This window comes from Catharus ustulatus, chromosome 4 (genome assembly GCF_009819885.2).
Source record: "Catharus ustulatus isolate bCatUst1 chromosome 4, bCatUst1.pri.v2, whole genome shotgun sequence".
NCBI classification, from domain to species: Eukaryota; Metazoa; Chordata; class Aves; order Passeriformes; family Turdidae; genus Catharus; species Catharus ustulatus.
Window position 1 is genome coordinate 26,696,908 of NC_046224.1, and position 16,423 is coordinate 26,713,330.

Below are 16,423 nucleotides of genomic sequence, written 5' to 3' on the forward strand. Positions count from 1 at the left end.
CATCATCAGCTTGCACACAGAGAAATGCACGCCCGTGCTCCTCTCTCTGTGACCAAGGTAAGCAGCAATGCATCCAATATGACACAAATCAGAAGAAACACAATATAGTTTCAGATGGGTCATGCTAAATTATCCCAGAGGAGAACCTGATTGAGCAGGTCTGGTATACCAACATCCAGCAAGCTTCAGGTGCCAGGCTGATGGAAAAGAGTAGAGTACTGCAATATACGAAGCAGAACAAAGCCAGACAGGCACCTTTTTATGCAGATCTGAGGGAGATGTTGACAAGTAATTAATTGCCTCCAGCCAGCTTCCTGGGGTACTTTTCTTGGTCTGAAACTGATCCCTTATTTTCCTTTTTTTTTTTCTTTTGCTAGTGGGAGAAAAAAGTTACTTAACAGAGTGACAGTTGTATTTTCTTGATAAGAAGAAACAGTGTGCTGTGACATTTTACAAGAAAGCACGCCTAAATGGGCTGAACAAACAAGGAATTTGCACAATGCAATTGCAGACAGTAATTAATTTTCACAGTGCAAAGTAGTTCTTGAGGAAAAATTCACAGAGGTAGTGATGGGCAGTTCTATGAACTAAGCTTTATCACAGTGGTTTGTTGCAAACAAGATCAGATTAAGATAGATGAGTTATCAACAGCACAAGAGTAATCTTGCACACATGGTATTTGCTCTAACTTGAACTTCACCTTCTTTTCTCATGACAAACAGCAGTATCTGTTACGTTTCTTAGGACACTTACGTACCATCTTTATCACTCATATTGAAACAGATTATGCATTTAACAGTAAATTTTGGTGATTCTTTTTTGCTCTGCTTTGAATAACTTTATCCCTTTGAGGGAATATTCTACATAAGTAGTCAGCCCTCAATCAGAATTCCTCAGAATAATGCAAGTTCTCTACTGGTGTCTGTAGACTCTCAAAAGAGTTCAGCAACGTGTATGGTGTAATTTCCTTCCTTCCTTCCTTCCTTCCTCCCTTCCTTCCTTCCTTCCTCTCTTCCTTCCTCCCTTCCTCAGGTTTCAGCATCAAATAGGCACAGAGGGAGAACCAATATGTCTTTTCCTGAGTCTGCCTGGGCGCTTTTTCTTCACCCCTCATACAACTTACCAGTCAACAGCAGCAGCACCAGGACCAGCCACTGACCTTGAGCAGCTACAAAGGCTGGGTCCATATGTAGTGACATATTCTTGCCTTGCCCAGGTATTCTGTGATCACCTGGGAAGGGATAAGTCCTGTCTGTCTGTAATTCACATATTCCCCTCAGCCAGCTGATTTATTTAGTATCAGCATTTGTATCTGCCCAGTTCCAGACCAATTTACCGTTCCTGCAGGACAGGCAAGGTGACCACTCATGATTCTTTTCAGTTCAGTGGCAACCAGGTGTATCATTTTACTCACAGAAAACACTGCCATTTTCAAAGGCCTTCCCCTGTGCATGTGGTTGTTCACTCCTGTATTTTCTGTCTCCCACATCTCACATTTCCCTGCCAGATACTACAAATCAGGACAGCAGATAGTCTCATCTCAGGTGCACCTTCACTGGTTCAGGTGGAACCTGCTCCAGGGTTCACTCCCCCTGGTGCCTTTGGTTTATAAAGCACCATCTTCCTCTTCAGCCACTGCAGCCTCAGAAAGAGGAAAAAGCAGTCCCTGAAATGGGGAAATCAGCTCTGGGGTTCTCAGCACAGGAAAAAAATGGACCTGTTGGAGCAGATTCAGAGGAGGGTCATGAAGATGATTAAAGTGCTGGAGCACCTCTCCTGTGAAGACAGCTCCCAAAAGAGCTGTGGTTATTCAGCCTAGAGAAGAGAAGGATCTCAGCAGATCTTATAGCACCTTCCAGTATGTAAAGAGGGCCCATAAGAAAGGAACAAACCTTCAGGCAGGACTTGTTGCAACAGGACAGATGATAATGACTTTAAACTAAAAGAGGGTACATTCAGATTATAGATAAGGAAGAAATTTTTAGCAGTGCAGATAGTGGTGGATGCCCCATCTATGGAGATATTGAAGGTCAGGTTGGATGGGGCTCGAGAGGAACCTGATCGAGTTGAAGATGTCTTTGCTCATAGCAGGGGTATTGGACAGGGTGGCCTTTAAAGCTTCCTTCCAGACCAAACCATTCTACGAGCCCATGAAAAGCGGGGCTCGGAGTGTTTTGAGCAGAGCCGTGTCTGGGTGACTCCCAGCCGGGCGGGAGCCGGGAGCGCGGCTCGCCTGACTCTCGGCAGGGTAAGGGCATGATCTAGTGTTCACACGGCATCATCTAGTGGTCACACGGGCCTCTCGCACCGTGCGGGGACACGGGAAACTGCTTCTCTCTCGGGAACTGTAATTGCCACATTTCCTTTTAAGATAGCAGCGGAGAGGAGGAAAATCTGCGCAGGGACCTGCCGGAGGCACCCAGGAGCCCCTGGCTAGTGAGACCCAGATGGGAATTGGCCATTCCCTGGTACTGTTAGGAAGCATCACATTCCTCACCTCATTTCTCAACGGAAGAACAGCTAAGTGGATAGTGGAAGGAAAAGCCACCTCGTGTATTTTGCCAAACACTGGCATATAATTTTCCAACCTTCTCCTTTTGCCCCCTGGGCCAGATAGGCCCTGGATATAAACACCCTTTCCATGTGTACAGTAGTTAAAACTTTCTAGGCAGCTTCTCTAGTGTTCATAGAAGACACCTATAGAAATTAAACAAAACCATTATTCTGCAGGAAAAGACCAGAACACAAACTCAGTGAACTCACCTCACTGATTTCCTCTACTTTAAATCTAAAAAAAAGAGGGTGCAAAATTTTCCATTTCCCTCCAAGAATGTACTCTTGCAGCCTTGCCAGGGTGGAGTGCACTTCCGATTGTTATCTGAGCGTGAGTCAGTGCCTTTCTTGAGCAATTCAACCTTCAACTTTGCATTTCCAGGGATTTTAATGTTTGCTTTAAAAATAAAAGCAAAATAAAATAAACTCTTCCAACCCTGGTATTTTGGTACTATTATATTTACTCCAGCTGAATCTTAACTTCATCAGAATACAGTTCTTCCTGTGGGATTTAGCTAATGTTTGCAAATCACTTGATTTATGATGAACTGTTGAAAATCATGTTCGGGGCTGCTATACAGCTTGGGGTCTGCTGTGCTTTCAGTATTATTGTTGTGAGGCCATTTCTTACCTCAAAGACCCTTTGACAGTTTTCCTTCCCCCATCCCCACAGTCTTGCTTACCAGTTTTCCCCAGTGGATTTGTAGAACTTGCTTGGGAAGCAGTTGTATCACAGCATTATCAAGAAGACAAGCAGAGATCAAGTTTATTTTCCTGTGCTTGGTGCTGGTTTGGTGACATCCTATTCATTACACATCTGTGGTGTTTATTTTCCCTCTCAGGATGGAGTGCTTTGTGTTCATTAATCCCAAATGTTTCCTGGTTTCCTCCATCCCTGTTGCTCTCATCTCCTCAGGCTTCAGTATATGTTGTTTCTCTTCTCCTGCGGCCCTTTAAGTTACAATGTCATCCCCAAATACTGTGGGACAATGCCAGAGAGACTTTATCCATCAGAGGCATCTCCTCAGGGCATGTGAAGGAGAAAAAATTTGTATTAAGTTGATTTTGAAAGCTTCCAGACACCATAAGTCTTGGCTTGGCTGCATTGTGAAGGGAAGAAAGATAGAGAGCTTGGGGGATGCACATTTCCAGAAAACCCTAAGCAAAATCCAACACCTGAAAACGTCAAGCATCTTTCAGCATGAGGAGACGGGTGACTAGATATCGGCAAGGATGTGGAGACACAAAACAGGTTAATTAATGTAAGAGGCGAGTTGAAACAAGCATCTGCCCTCAGGAAACCACCTTACTAACTGTTGTTTTTGCCTCCTGTGGCAGGTGATGGACAGCTCAATGCCCCTGATTGGGGAGCACATAGAAGAGGACAGACAACTTATAGCTGATCTGGTTGTTTCCAAAATGACTCAGCTTGTCATCACTGCTGGATCTACGCCGTCACCGCTGAGGCCTTGGGTATGAGTGAATAGAGACCTTGTGACCAAGTTATTTCCCTGAACTTCTTTCTTTCTCTCTCCTTGCTGAATGTGCCTGGCAGTCAGACATCCCAGAGAGTTGAACAGTCCCATATGGGAGTGTATTGGACAGACTGATTCCTGCTCTTCCAAAGGAGACTCTCACATGCTCTTTAAAGTGGGCACCCCCAAGGAACACATCTGTCCTTTACTCTCCTTCCAGATAAATATGACATCACACCAGTAGCATGTCATGCATCTAAACATTCAGACTTGCTAAATTCATTGATTCACATTGAAGACAGGCATTTTTAGAGGTATTTCTAATACCTAGTTTCATTTCTGTCTAACACCATCCCTCAGGATAGGTTTCATTCTAGTTTTTGCATCCCTGTTCTGCTTTCAAGAACAGAAAATGGGAAACTGCAGCAAGACTTTTTCCTTTCCTTACTGCAGTTTTTTTCAGAGATGTCCTTTGTCACTTACATCAGGAGGAGGCTTCACTAAAGCTGAATTCTGATATATACGAGTTCTGCATTTAAACTGACCCCTTAGTTCTTCTTGTGTACATCCATTTTGAGTATCAAATGCATCTAATTTTACTGCCACATTTCCCAGGGGCAGTTCTATATAAATGAAACACCCCAGAACACAACCAGAGTATCCAGGTGTACTCGCTACACCTCTTTCAGTATCTAACAGAGAGCCAAGGGTGAAGGTTTGAGGACAACAAATCAGTACAACAGAAGAGACAAGAGAGGAAAAAGGCTGAGAGGCAAAACTGATTGCCACACACTGGTACAATTTTCATTTCCACTCAAGACAAAATAGGGGAGAAGGCACTTTATGGTGTTCTGCCTTTGTTATATGACAGTCCACTCCTGCTAGGAGCTGGGACCAGGTCCCAACATGAAGGGTATTCAGGGTAACTCCAAGTTTTAGCTGGAGTGAAGGAGTAAACATTTAACAGAGATTGAAAATGCTTTGAGGCAGTTAAAGTGGTACAGAAGAGATAGCATTTGCAAAGTGGAATCAAGAACTACCATTTGAAAAGCCAAGACATAGAATGTATCAACTAAGAGCAAAGGGGCAAGCCAACAGAAACTGAGAACGTGGACAGATGCATCTGTTTTCCATGTCCGTAATATACTGGTACAGGATTGGACTGGACTACAGCAGACCTAAATTAAGGCAAAAACAAGAACAAAACAAATCTTGAAGGGACAGGCTGTCAAATAGAAGAGTCAAATAAGAAAACTGATTTCATTGGGAATAAAACCTAGAAACACCTGTACATATAATCAAGAAAACTAAACTCACAAACAGGTTAACTAGAGTGTTTTACTATAGACAAAGATCTTGGTGCCACAAACATCACAAAAAATGTATATGCCACATTACTAACATAATGTTATAACAGTTAGAAGTGTCCAGAGAGAAATAAATATGAGGCTAGTGAGATGCAGAACTAGAGCTGTGGATGAAGACTTTCACATAAGGAATATAAAGAGCAATTCTGAATATAAAGACAGAAGAACTGAATACATAGAAATATGAATCCTTGGATATCTATGGGTATGAATAAAATACCTTTAAATATTATTGGTCCTCTCTGTACTAGTCTCTGGGTTGACAAAAACTGAGAAATTATGAAACTGAGTGCACAAAATTGACGGAGATGGAAAAGTAACAAGTCACAACAATGTGAGACTTCAGTTATCAAGAAGCAAGTCAAATATCACAGTGGATAGCAATTCAGAGGGAAGTAAAAACACCTTGAGTTTGCCATAAGAAACATCCAGGTACAAATGCAGATAGTGAGTGTGTACCATTAGATTTAATGTCCAAGGGACAAATGTGATATCAAAAAGTAAGGGTATGACAAAAGTGTGAGAAAAGAAGATCAATCAACTCCCAGCAGTGAAACTGTATAGACGCCATTTGAGAGACCACTGTTTTCCAGAATGCATATATACATTTCTGATCTGCTCATGAACCAAGAATGTGAGAAATAAACTCATAGAATTAAGTGACAAAAGGGACATTTAAGACAAACAAGGAAAAAAAAATATTTCAAATTTGGAAATCTGAGATTTAAGAAGACTTTATGTGGCATCATTCAGTAATAATAGGAAATGTAAATAGGACAGAAATTAATTTTGATAGAGGAAAGAATGAAACAAGTTGAGTTCATTAGAAAATGGAACCCTCCCAAGCAATTGGTCGGCTTTATGGATCATCCAAAGTTAAGGGAGGAAATTAGGAGTTTCAGGTTTGGAACTGGCATATGTTCCCGATCACAACAGGGACAGTGTTGTGACTCTAGTAAATTTAATTGCTTAAAGTGGGGAACTTCTTTACCTCATTATAGTTTTTCCTGATCAGAATGACACAGAAAAGAACAAAAGCAATTATTAAATTAGTGACAACGGATATTTTTTAAAAAATATTAAGCCCCCAGTTCCAGATGGTCACATCCAATGAAATGACTTTGGGAAGTGACTAAGCTGCCAAAAAAACTGTGCAATATTGTCAAAAATAGTTGCTGCTTCAGAGGACTGGTGTACTACAAATACAAAATAAGTGTTTGAAACCCGTAAGAGTAATGTAGAAAGAGTAATGTAGAAAAATTTAGACAAGCCATAGACTATGAATTATTTCAAATGATCACTTAAAGAAGAATACAGAAGAATAAATAAACCAGCAGAAACCACAACTAAGGTCATTTACCACGTGATTTTTTTTGAAGAAGGAAAAAATGTCCCATTAATTTCCTTTCAATTATTTTCCTTTAATTTCTTTGGGAATTCTTTCATGAAGTGGTTAAAAGCAGGCAATCAGTGAGAATTATGCAGCTCATCAAAAAGCCTTAGGCAAGGAAACAGACAAGCTATAAAAAAAAGCAGGGAGGGTAAAGTTTTAGATAGCATTAAAGGTAAAGTTTTACTGTGTAGCAGAAGCTGACCTCAGATATAGATGTTAGAGATTTTAATTCTTGCAAACAGTTAGCAGAGGGGAATACTTCAAGGATACTGTGCCTGGCTGTGTTGATAAATGGGTTGGTTGAGCCCAGGACAGGATAAGATGTTAATGACAAGGTTGCTTTCAACATGAAACCCGGTCTCATGGCTACACTGTGGTTCTATCCTCACTTCTCTGACCCACCACCAGACTTTCCCTTCACTGTTTCTCTTCCAAAGGCAGAAGACCTTGAGCTGGCCCTCATCCTTTCATCTCTCATCCTCAAAAACCTGTTTTGTCTTTATCTCTGAGATGCCTTGGTTGACTGTAGGGAGAGGCTGTAGAGGTGAATATAAGATCCAATTCCTTTTCTTTGCCTGGTCGAATCAAGGCATGTCACAGCATTAGAACAGTTAATTTCCATCAACACCAAGGCAAGGTTTAGTTCTCAAGCTGTATAGGGCTAGAAGCCCTATGGAAAATTCCCAGATTTGCCTTCCCCATCCATTTGCAAGTCACAGATAAATAGTGCAAAAGATAGTCTGGCAACTTCATCACATTTATGTTAGTCAGTTGAAACTAATTTCAATGTTTCCAACTATGAAACATTTCTTCCCATTTCCAGCATCACTTAGCTCATTCTCCTGACCTTTCAGGAGCCTTGAAGACCCTTTTATCATGATGTTCTGCATGTAAATAATCCAGCATGTACCAGCCTATCTGTCTCCAGCTTCCCTGGTTTTCATAAACAATTTTGTGCAATAGGCTTACTCAGACTTTTGTTAACTTTGGACCAGCCCTTTGTGCAGCAGCTCTGCATTGCTTAATCTGTTTATTAAAATATCTGTCAAAAAGACTAAACAGCGAGAGAGAAGAAAGAGCAGATGGCACCAAATTATTTGCGTTAGTCAGGACCAGGGATGGCAGTGAAGAACATCTGACAGAGCTATGTATGTTCAGTCACCACAACAGCAAATGAAACTCCATATGGAAGACTGGAGGGTAAGCTAAGCTGGGGGTAGAGAGAGGGAGAGCATAAACAATGTGCAGAACTTTCAAGTGGCACCAGCCATTCCCTTGAGAAATACTTTGTCGCATACAGGCTAATGAAAACCATTGCTCAGCCTATGGTTGTGTTGACAAGGGAAAAGCAGGAAATTAGGATGCAGGAAAAATGAACTGGCAATGTATACAGAGAACCCAGATATTGCTTCATCTGGAAAAATGTAAGCAGACCCATCTCTGGCATCTGCAGGAGAAATTACAAAGCTGGGAAAGAGAAGTTGGTGATGAAAACAATTAGGGGCTTGGAAATATTCCCATGGAGGGATTGGAGGGATTCTAAAGTCTCTTGGCTTTAGAAAGGAGGTGAATGAGAGAGAGAGCAGTTAAAGTTTGCAAAATAATTAATGGCCTAGCATGGGCAGGTTGTGAGAACTAGTCTCAAAACTCAGAACAAAGCAACAGAGATAAGAAATCGGAAAGACAGTGAGGCTGAAAGTTGAGCAAGACTCAAAGGGTCTGGATATAAATATCAAAACAAAATATCTGAAACTGTTGCAAAGATTTTGTGGAGCAGATAATAAGCTTCATGTTTCAGGGCTGAATCTAGCCCATGCTTATTAGCAATCAAGAGGAGACCCCTTAGGGTACAGAAATGATTACTCCATAGACATTTCCATGGTTCATCCGTCCTTCCTTCAGAACATCTGGTGCTGGCAACTGTCCAAAATGGGAGATGGGACTAAGAGAACCCCTCAGGCCAGATACATTTGGTAATTCCTGATTGCCTAAAAAACATTCTAAATTGTAACTTCATTGTTATTCCCTGTGAGCAAACAACTTCTATACTCTTTTTTACTCACCTCTCCATTTTAGTCTCAGGAGATTTTACCAGCCAGATGCTGCATGTGTGTGAGTGTGTATTTAAGGAACACTTAATGACTCTACAGTTCCTGTATTACCTCAGGGCTTCTCTTTGGGGACTCGGTATTAACTGGACTAGTTTTTTTTCCCTCTAGCCTCCACAAACTCAGCCTGCGTCAATGAAATCTCAGACTGGACCTCTGCTTGGACAACTGTCACAACCACGGCCTCCTCCACAAGGTACAGTTCTCTGATTCCTATGACAGTGATGACTCTGAGTCCTATCAGTTTGCCTTCTAAATAAAAGGTTATCAAGATAAAGGTTTCACTCCTTTTCCAATTCACTGCCAAGCAGGCAGCAAAGTCGGTGTACCATTAAAGCAGATACTGTCACATTCCACAGCAGGTCAAAAATTGGGATGAAAATTTGATATAGATCTAGTTGATACCATTGGTAGGACTCGGCTCAGCAAAACAAGGCCACTTGAACTAGCACTGGAGCAGGATTCTGGGCACAGGGTATATTGTGTTTGCACAGAGTTGTGCAGTTACAAGTGTTAAGAAGTGGTGGGAAGATGCTAGTGCTGTCAGGCTTGGAACAGACATCAATGATGCAATGCCAGGATCCTTGATCCATCTGTCCAGCAGTTCCCATGTCAGCCAGAGCACACCCCCAGCTCCTCCTGACAGCAGAAGCAGATCTGACTTACATGGCTTAATCAGAACAACAGGTTGGGTTTATTGTCCTGACGTACACTGAGGTGATGTGAGGCCCGTGGGTAGCCAGATCTCACCAACCACTCAATTCACATAACTGATTAGTCCCTCCTTTTTGCAACTTTCCCTTCCTTTCCCCATTTCAACTTTCTACCAAATTAACACCCTTCTCTAATTATCTTTTCCTCATTGGTCACAATTTTGCTGCATCCAAAATTGAGCATTTCTGACACCAAACACATGTATGTAATCTTGGCATTTCATACTGTGACTGATATGAGCTGTTGGCCTTGCAGGATAGTGCTCTCCATCTGTCTCCAGTACTCCCCTTCAATTCTCTGAAAAACTTTTTCTCACATAACTCCCCTGACCACTTGTGAAATCCAACCAGACCTCACAACACCATCTGCAACTTTTGTCAGATTTTCACAGTCTGCTAGCAAAGCAACTGAAGGTACCTGGAGATGGTTCTGGAACAGAGGTATGGATGGTGATAGGATGGAATGTCTCACGTCAAACTGCTGACCCAAACCAGCAGGATCAGCTTACATTTCCCACAGAGTTGGTTCTCTTTCTCTAGTCTCTCTTCCTTTCCCAAGCAGGAAGTCCTCGCCAAGGATAAGAAACATCAGATACATGAAGGGCAAGGCAGGTTGAAGTGACTCCCTTCAGGGTGAGTGGAGGCATTTCTTTAGCGCTGAAGAAGGTAGGGAAATGGACAGCTCTAGAGAGGAGGGAATGACACCAATTTTAGGCCTATAAGAGAGGATTTGCCATATTCTTCTCTATGAAGCTACTCTGAAGAGTCTCTCCTCTTAGCAAAACCTGTCCTTCCTGTTCCATGCCTGTTGCCCACCACATGCATTTCCTCACGTTTATGTCTACATGTCCCTTCCAGGTGGACCACGCCAACCACAAGGATCTCAGCCTCCACGGACAAATGCACCCCCACAGCAGCGGCTGTCTCCTCAAGGACAGCAGCCCCAGAGTCCCCAGTCCACTTCCCCTCAGCAAAGGTCACCTGGATCTCCACAGCAAGTCCGATCAGCAGCTGGGTCCTCTCCAGTGCAGGCCTCCAAGGCAGGCGCGTTCCCCCCACAGCAGCCTAGGCCTCCTGCGCAAGGCCGGGCTCCCAGCCAGCCCAGCCCCACGGAAATGTCCAAGCAGCAAACCAGCCCACATCCACACCTGAAGTAAGTTTCTGGCAAACTCCTAGTATCTGCAGGTATTACAATAAGGCTGTCCAAAAAGTACCCTGAGTTGACATGAAGAACGTATCACGTGTTGTCAGGCAGTAGTCCCCAGGGACAAAGGCCTGCACAACTGTGAGTGACTTCAGAGGTAAACATGAACCCCTTGGCATAACAGCGCACCAGTGACCTCTTGTCAGGAGGAACAGGTTGTATTTGACATTAGTAAGATTCCACACTTATCAACACAGCCACTGCTTTCCCAGAAGGGTGTATAATCCTCACAGGCTGAAAACAGCACAATATTGGCCAGAAAGCTCAACAGGAATTATTCCTTCACCATTTCCTAAGGGCAGGAGCCACAAAGGTTCTTTTTTGCATTTGGTAGCAAAGAGGCAGGTGAGATAGAGGGAAGTGTCCCTATTCATATATATGAAATTCCAGATGGTAACTGTATGGGGAAGTATTCTTCTGGAGCAGAGCTTATCTGATGAATTATCTTTGGATCTCTAGTAGGAGCTTTTGCTGTCACTGTTTGTGGAGCGTATCTTGCTAGCACCATGGCAAGAAAACTGACCAAAAAGAATTCTGACTCTGACTGGAAGTTAACACAAAGAAATTGGTATGAATAGGCCAGAACAAAATATAGCTAGGAATAAGAAGACAATTTCTGAGAAGCAGAGGAGTGATGTTCTAGAACAGGCTTTCAGTGATGATGTTTACATTAGCAAGGCAAGCTAAAAGAAGTGTACTTAAGGATCAAAATGCTGGTGCTAAGGATGCAGACACCATACTATACATATTTCAGGTACTTTTTCCAGTCTGGTTTTGTGCTGGATACCTATTACTGATCAGACGAAACTAAGCACGGTAGCAGGAAAAAATTGGGACATTTACTTAACAAGCACAATCCTGATCTGAACTTCACCACTAGCCAGCAGGAGTAGTGTGGTCAACCCAAAGACCTGCATTAGAGAGCTGACAAGTCAGAGCACACAGGCCGAGGAAGGCAAAAAACAGCGCACATTGCAGAGGATCTGGACACCAACTTACCCTGCCTCTGGTGCTCTCACAGCTGAAAGGCCAAGACCATCATTCCTGGTAATGCTGATGAGAGACAGTGACCCTAATACTAATACATTCTTCTGTATTAGTAGTGAAATTACTTAAGGGTTTCTCACAACAGCCCCACCAAATGGTAACTGCAAACTTCTAGTCAGATGTTTTCAACACTTACCAGTTTCAACTGAGCTCTTGCCCATGCCCCATTCTGTCTCACCTCCCCCATTCCTGGATGTCTTAGCACATCGATATTTTCTGTGCCAACCTCTCCTTTAATCCTTGTGTTTGTCTGTGTGGTAAAACACAAAGCATGAGTAACCAGCTTCGAATTCCCACCTTCTCCTGCTGAGACTGAACTCTGTTTTCCCTTTCAGCAAATCGCAGTCCCTGACAAACAGCTTCAGCGTATCTGAGTCATCTCAGCGAGGAAATGCCACTGAAGATGAAGCAAAAGCTGAGACCATCCGCAACCTGAGAAAATCATTTGCTAGCCTGTTTTCTGATTAACAGTCCTGCAGCTGGATCTGTGCTTTTGTCAGCCCTCACTCTACATTATGTCATACCTGATGTCATCCTGGAATACACTCAGTGAACCCAGCGATTTACAACTAACACCTGGGTAAAGGGAATTTAGACAACTATAGTTCTTTTAATACAAAGAAAATATTCGAATAACAGTCTGAAAAGTGACTGTATAAAAGTGTCACTATTTCATTGGGTTTTGTGCATAATCAGAATCACATCTGTTCAAATGACTGAGTTGTAAAGCAAATTTTACTCTTGCTAACCCCTGTGGAGTCAACACAGTTATGACAGTGCAAACTGGGCTTTATTTTGATTTGTATATAGTCAATACAATTGTTAACTTCCAATTACTGAATTCTTGTTAAGTTCAAGCTAAAAAAAATTAGACTTCTTTCAGAAACACATGTGGAAAAGCAGAGTCAAGAATAAGCGTACATTGACCGACAAATTGAGCATGCTTGAGCATCCAGTGAACTGTGGAATTTCATTACAGAACTTCATAAAAGGTCGCTTTTCAGAGCAAAACTACATTCAAGATAAATACAGTACCAGGCAACAGTAAGCACCAAAGATCACACAGCAGGTCAGCCAGATGGACTGCTGCTTTGTTCCAGATCACTTTGCTCATAGCAGATAAAACATCTCTTTCTCATGCCTTGCATTTATATCTTCTGTGCATGATTCCCAAGTTCTGAGAGAAAAATGTCATGTTCTAACCCTGTAGCCTTAGTTCAAAAATAACCTAAGAAATGGGTCTTCCACACAAAAAACAACTTCTTCCCCTGCTCCTGAAAACACCAGAGTTCACATTCACAGTTCACACAAATTCCAGACAAAACCCAGCTAAACTCCAAGCACTTTGGTGACTTGGTCACATCTGGCTGTGTATGTCCCTCAGGAACATGCTTAATTAATAGCAGAGCTGATGAAGTGCACAGAGTTGTGTGCTGAGTGTTCCATAATACTGAATGGACAGAGAGATGGAGTGAAATCCTGTCTCCCGCCTTGAATTCCCACTGACTTCGCTGGGGTGAATGCAAAATGGTTGCAAGGTGACAAACTTGCAATAGATCTGGAAAATTATTTCACAAATAAGATGACCTGGGTCCTTCCTGAGACACCAAGCCACAGGAGGACATGTATGGGATTGTCCCAGGCAGGTAACAATCAGCTCCCTGACCACTCCCAAGAATTATTCTTCCAGAGAAGACAGAGAAGGATCTTTGCTGGTCTGCTTTTCCTCTAAGCCTGCGACACTGAACGAAGCTGTGTCTTTGCACGTATACTGGAACTGGGACATGATAAACCCCACACAGGCTGTGTTCATGATTGAAAAAACTCACTCCATAATATGTGGGCAAATCCATATATTTATAGCTATTTATACCAGCTGAGAGCCTAACCCCTTACACCCTGGGAGGTCTGTTTGGAACACACCTAATGTAGGTGCCAGTCGTCATCCTGCCTCCTCAACATGCAGCTTTGAGGCCAGACTTGGCTTTGTGCTTCCCTTGGCAACTTAACCATGATGATACTTAGGCATGCCCAGGGAGGTCAGGAAGTTTAAAAAATGTTTGAGCCAATGTCCCAGATCTTTGCTGTCACTTAAACAAGGAGATCCCCAAAGCAGCAAAAGCAACAGCTGCATTTGCCATCTTGGATCTTATGATTCACTATGGGAATAAAGCCAAACAAGGAAATCCTTCCTGCATAGCACCTGTAATGAACATCTAAATCCAATGAAGTCATCTGGACCTTGTATGACCTACCCCTGAGCAGGCCTTTGCACAAATAATGGCAAGTAACAGCATAGCTTTTCCAGACTGGAAGTCCCTCAAGAGACTCATCTGACTAATACCTCAAATTCAGTATTACAGAACCACCTTATTCTCTGATGGCTTGTCTTCTCTTTTGTTTTGTTTTCCTCAGCTATGGGGTTTGATAAGCAGTTTACAATGTAGCATCATCACCTGAGGGGGAAAAAACCCAGTCCCTGCTGTTTTCCAGTCTCCAGGAGCAATAAAAGAGTGAGAAATGGCCTTGAGCAAGCAGTGTCCCACTAGCAAGAGAAGCAGATTAATAATTAATAAGGCTTCACTATAAGGAAAAAGAGGTAAAACAAACCTGGCAGGAGAGGATTTCCTTCTGTAACATTTCCCTCAGCATGGTTTATGCCCTTCCCTACTAAACGGTCACCAGAAATGCAGAGACACAAATGAAAGCTTACTGCAAGAATCCAAAAATGCTTTATCCCCTGAGACTATGATTCCTTCACCAACACAACATATGCAAAAAAGGGATGGTGACTAGTACAACATAGCCCCATAAATCAACAGCAGTTCATCACTGAAAGTGGAACAGCCACATCATTTGCTGAGGCTGCATTTGAACACAGCAGGGCTGTCCACTGACAGACCACAGGAACAGGATAGAACTGTCAGCTTTGATACCCAGTAGTGACTCAATCTCTTCATTTGCCTACAGCTCCCAGCTGTCACCTTTCAAGGGACAAGCAAACAGAATGGCATCTCACCACCTAGCTTTAAGTTGCAACATCAAGTACAAAGAACAGGCACTCTCAGCTTAATTTAGTTAGTCCATAGGTCCTGAAAATACACCTTCAGTTCCATTCACAGAAGTGCTTTAAAACACTGAGTTATTTCCAAAGTTAGAATTATGAAAATCTGTTGTGTTCTGTCCCAACAGTACACTTCCAGTCTACAGCTATGATGCTCACATACTAGATGTGGCTAGCAGGAGATTCACAAATGCATCATCCCATCTACAAGTTATCACCAATGATGCTGGCTTTCTAGTCCAAAATCCCTACACTCCAGAAAAAGAGAAGAGGGAATACAAGGGGTATTCTCTTATATGAATGGGAAACTAAGGTATACCCAAGAGGCATATAGGCATCTAAATATAACACAAGGGGCAGTAATAAAACAACAGAAAATTTGGTAAGGAGAAGTTACATTTAAATCACAGAGCACACAAGCCCCACAACACACGTTGGGATCTTTCTCACACAGATGTGAAAACTCAGAACCTGGTCAAAGCTTCTTTTGTCCTATTTGCTTTAATTTTCTTCACATAGAAACCAGGAAAGATGAGTAGGTATGTGTGTTTGGGTCCAACCCAAGAAGTAGCTGGGACACAGTTGCAACACCCAACCATATCCATCACCTGGAAAATTAATTTACATTTTGCTGTTTAGCTACAAACTGAAGAACACCTTGACTTTCTTGTCATATGAAATACCATAGGTGTGGTATTTCAAGAGGAATGGAACACGCATTCCCAGGCAAGCTAAGGTCCAGAAGAACAGCAGTCCTGCTTGCAAATGCAGTGGTGTTTTAGTCTTCCACTAATCACAAGCAGGTACATAAGACCTTACACCTTGTGTATGGTTTAGTTGCTTTATCTGGTTGGCTCGAATTTTCATGAATAAGATAAAACAATACACAGAAAAGCCAAGGATAATAGTTCCTTATTTCCAAGTGACTCAGTAGCAAACTGATAAATAGTACAGTGCTCATCTTAAGGCATTTCATCTTCTGTAATTTCTCTTGTATCATTTGCAACAGCAATGACACACACACTTGACTTAGGAGCAAATAAACAAAGAAGGCAGCTATAGCTTTCAAGTATTTCCTCCGTTTTGTCTTCTAATTTCATACTGTTGGTCCTGAGATACTCACTTTATACCCTGTTTTATGAATAACAGGAACTCCTTTTTAAGGAACTTTACAGTTCCAGCTAAGTCAGGTTTCCTAATCTTTGGGTCACAACACCTTTACTACAATGTGAGGGACAACAAAAAAAAGAGAAGTAATATCTTCAGGTCACTTAGTGGTGTATGTGTAAAAGGGCTGAGTTCATTACTTCAAAAACAAACATTTAAATGACAAAATCCAGGATAAACTGAACCTCTGGCATCAGCCTAGCAGAACTATGACTTCATGGTTGTCTTCACAGCAAAGAGGGCCCAATTCCAGAGCAGCACAAGGCTTGCCAGCTGGGCAAACCATGTGACTGTCATCAAGGCATTGGCAATGTGAGTACCACTGGCACCAC

General features: G+C 42.4%; 1 protein-coding gene across 2 annotated transcripts in view; it reads left to right on the forward strand.

The window, feature by feature from the left end:
* Nucleotides 1-16,257, forward strand: part of SYN3 (synapsin III) — a 188,636-nt gene extending 172,379 nt beyond the window's left edge. For both annotated transcript variants that reach the window (XM_033058014.2, XM_033058013.2), the window contains 4 exons: nucleotides 3,892-4,026; nucleotides 9,008-9,092; nucleotides 10,468-10,762; nucleotides 12,196-16,257. In XM_033058014.2, the coding sequence (XP_032913905.1) occupies nucleotides 3,892-4,026; nucleotides 9,008-9,092; nucleotides 10,468-10,762; nucleotides 12,196-12,328 (648 nt within the window). In that variant the 3' untranslated portion in view covers nucleotides 12,329-16,257. The remainder of the gene's footprint in view (nucleotides 1-3,891; nucleotides 4,027-9,007; nucleotides 9,093-10,467; nucleotides 10,763-12,195) is intronic.
* The last annotated feature ends 166 nt before the right edge of the window (nucleotides 16,258-16,423 follow it).